Source organism: Sinocyclocheilus grahami, unplaced genomic scaffold (assembly GCF_001515645.1).
Source record: "Sinocyclocheilus grahami isolate Dianchi unplaced genomic scaffold, SAMN03320097.WGS_v1.1 scaffold462.1, whole genome shotgun sequence".
Taxonomy (NCBI): Eukaryota; Metazoa; Chordata; class Actinopteri; order Cypriniformes; family Cyprinidae; genus Sinocyclocheilus; species Sinocyclocheilus grahami.
This window is the reverse complement of record NW_015505641.1, coordinates 2,406,031-2,408,419: the sequence shown is the minus strand read 5'-3', so window position 1 is coordinate 2,408,419 and position 2,389 is coordinate 2,406,031. Positions and strand designations below refer to the sequence as shown.

Genomic DNA, 2,389 nt, shown 5'->3' with positions numbered 1-2,389 from the left:
GGTGAAGCCCACAGAGTATGTCTCACGCCATACCATTGATGGGAAGTTTGTCTTTGTGGACCAAAGGCAAGTGGTGACCATTGGGTGCCTTGAAATGCAGTTTCAGTTTGAAGGTGCGGTCACATTTGCTTTTCAATGGGAATCAACACAAAAACTCACAGCGCCAACCAATAGCAAGACTCTTGGTTCAGAAGTGACCTCTGTGTGGGTGGAGTTTGGTAATTTAACAAGCAAAACTAAAGATCCACAGTGGATGAGGCACTCATTCTGGGAGTGTTTACTCACCACATTTAAATCTATAACATGTTCCATTAAGAGGCTGTTTGGAAAGCAGCTATTTATGGTTGGTTCGTTTGTTAGCTGGCAAGAATAGTTTTGGATTTTCTGCTTTCCTTCACATAGCAACGGTAAATGTGAGCACGCCTTAACTTGCTTCAATAATCTGAAACAATGCCAGTGCACTACAACATGTGACATGCTTGTATAATATGGTATACTTTTCCAGACTCAAAATTACATTAGTGTAAGATTTAAGCAAACTGTTAAGTGGTTGGTAGATGTTTGTTTTGTCTACTGATGGATAAACTGACTTGGATTATACGTTTGGTGTCCATACTGACCTTATGACCAATCTTTATGTTAGCGTGACAGCTTATTTGGTTTTGCGAGCACAGTCCAGGTCAATAAACAAATATAGCCATGGTGCAGATGGACACAAGGTCACGGCCTGGCTAGAGGCGGAAATATAGGGCACACAGTGCACCTAAAAATACAATGACAAAAACACTACTTGGCTTTTATATGTCAGCTGTACCTGTGAAGTCTTAATGTTTGTGTATGTGGTCTTAAAGTCTACTGTTAAACATACTGTTTTTGCTTATCCAGAAAGAAAAAAAAAGTAGAATGGGGGATTTCTATCCATTGTTTGAGAAATATTGCACTCAAAATTAGAGGCAGATCTAAATATGAGCTTGCAGTCAATTGTAAGAAAAAGAGCAGTAGAAAGAAAAGTAGAAAATTTAATTTGAAGCAAAATTATTTGAAAATGAGGTGTTCTAATTTGCTTGCTGCGACTGGTGCATCAAAAGCATATACTATTGATTAACAACATCAGAGATCACAACAGGTCTGTCTTTAAAAGTTTGAGTTATCATTAAAAATCTATTTCCCTTTGGAGAAAATAATTGGAGTTTTCAATTCTGGAACCCAACTCTTGAACTCTATATGTCACCCGAGAGAAGTCTGCTGTTTCTGTCGTTCTGCCATCATTCGTTTCACTGGAAGATCAGGTTACAATATTTTGATAAAATGGAAAAAAAAGAACAAATGCACAGTGTTAGATCTCGCTAACTCTCACTGAAAATTAACGACTTTCGGTCATTTTGATGCTGTCATTATGTACACCCTACAAAACGTATTGCTTTATATTAAGCATTAGAGAGAAAAAATGCGATGTTTGCACAATATTACTACCTGCTTACAAGCACTGTAAAAACACTTGTATTCTTCTTTATTTGACAGATGCCTCTGTTTCATTTTAGGGCCACAGCCATTCTAGCTTATCTACCTCAAGAGATGCTGGGCACGTCGTTCTATGAGTATTTCCACCAGGATGACATCGGACATCTTGCTGAATGCCATAGACAGGGTAACAGTAGAGCGATGCTCTCCATAAAGTGTAGCACGGCCAGATTTCTGGTTCTGACCTCACTATCTGTATGTCTCTTGTTTGCAGTGCTGCAGATGAGAGAGAAGATCAACACCAACTGTTACAAGTTCAAGATTAAAGATGGCTCTTTTATAACTTTAAGAAGTCGCTGGTTCAGTTTCATGAACCCTTGGACCAAAGAAGTAGAGTACATTGTCTCGACTAATACAGTCGTCTCGTGAGTGAACAACATCTATAATGATATAATATGTTGCCATATGTTCTGATGGTTTAGCTTACTAACTTGTATGGCCGTGTTTTCAGAGGCAGTTCTCTTGATGGAGCAGAGCCTGGTTATCCTCAGCTCACTGCTTCCCCCCAGAGTATGGACAGCATCCTTACAGCTGGTGACAGTAGGCAGATTTCATTTACTTTCCACATCCTAACACAACAAATAAACAAGTGACTGTTAAAGCATGTACTAACCAGACACAAAAAGTTACCTGCGACAAGTCATTTTTCAGTTCACCATCACAGCCAATCAGAACATACGGTATTTGTTTAATTATAGGATTTTGGGATTTTGAACCAATAGGATTTGATGTCTGTGGTCACCCAGATGATACAGGACCAACAAAAAGGATGACATTTCTCCCCTAAAACCATAGTTAAAATGGTATTAAGCATAAAGAAATTGTCTATTTTAAAGGGGTCATATGATGCTTTTTTAAAGATCATTAT

At 38.5% G+C, this 2,389-nt stretch overlaps 1 protein-coding gene across 1 annotated transcript in view; it reads left to right on the top strand.

The window, feature by feature from the left end:
* LOC107552974 (aryl hydrocarbon receptor nuclear translocator-like protein 1) overlaps positions 1 to 2,389 on the top strand; it is a 37,434-nt gene that overhangs the window by 24,450 nt on the left and 10,595 nt on the right. Inside the window, exons 14-17 of the mRNA XM_016235036.1 lie at positions 8 to 66; positions 1,542 to 1,648; positions 1,736 to 1,886; positions 1,973 to 2,061. Of these exons, the coding sequence (XP_016090522.1) occupies positions 8 to 66; positions 1,542 to 1,648; positions 1,736 to 1,886; positions 1,973 to 2,061 (406 nt within the window). The remainder of the gene's footprint in view (positions 1 to 7; positions 67 to 1,541; positions 1,649 to 1,735; positions 1,887 to 1,972; positions 2,062 to 2,389) is intronic.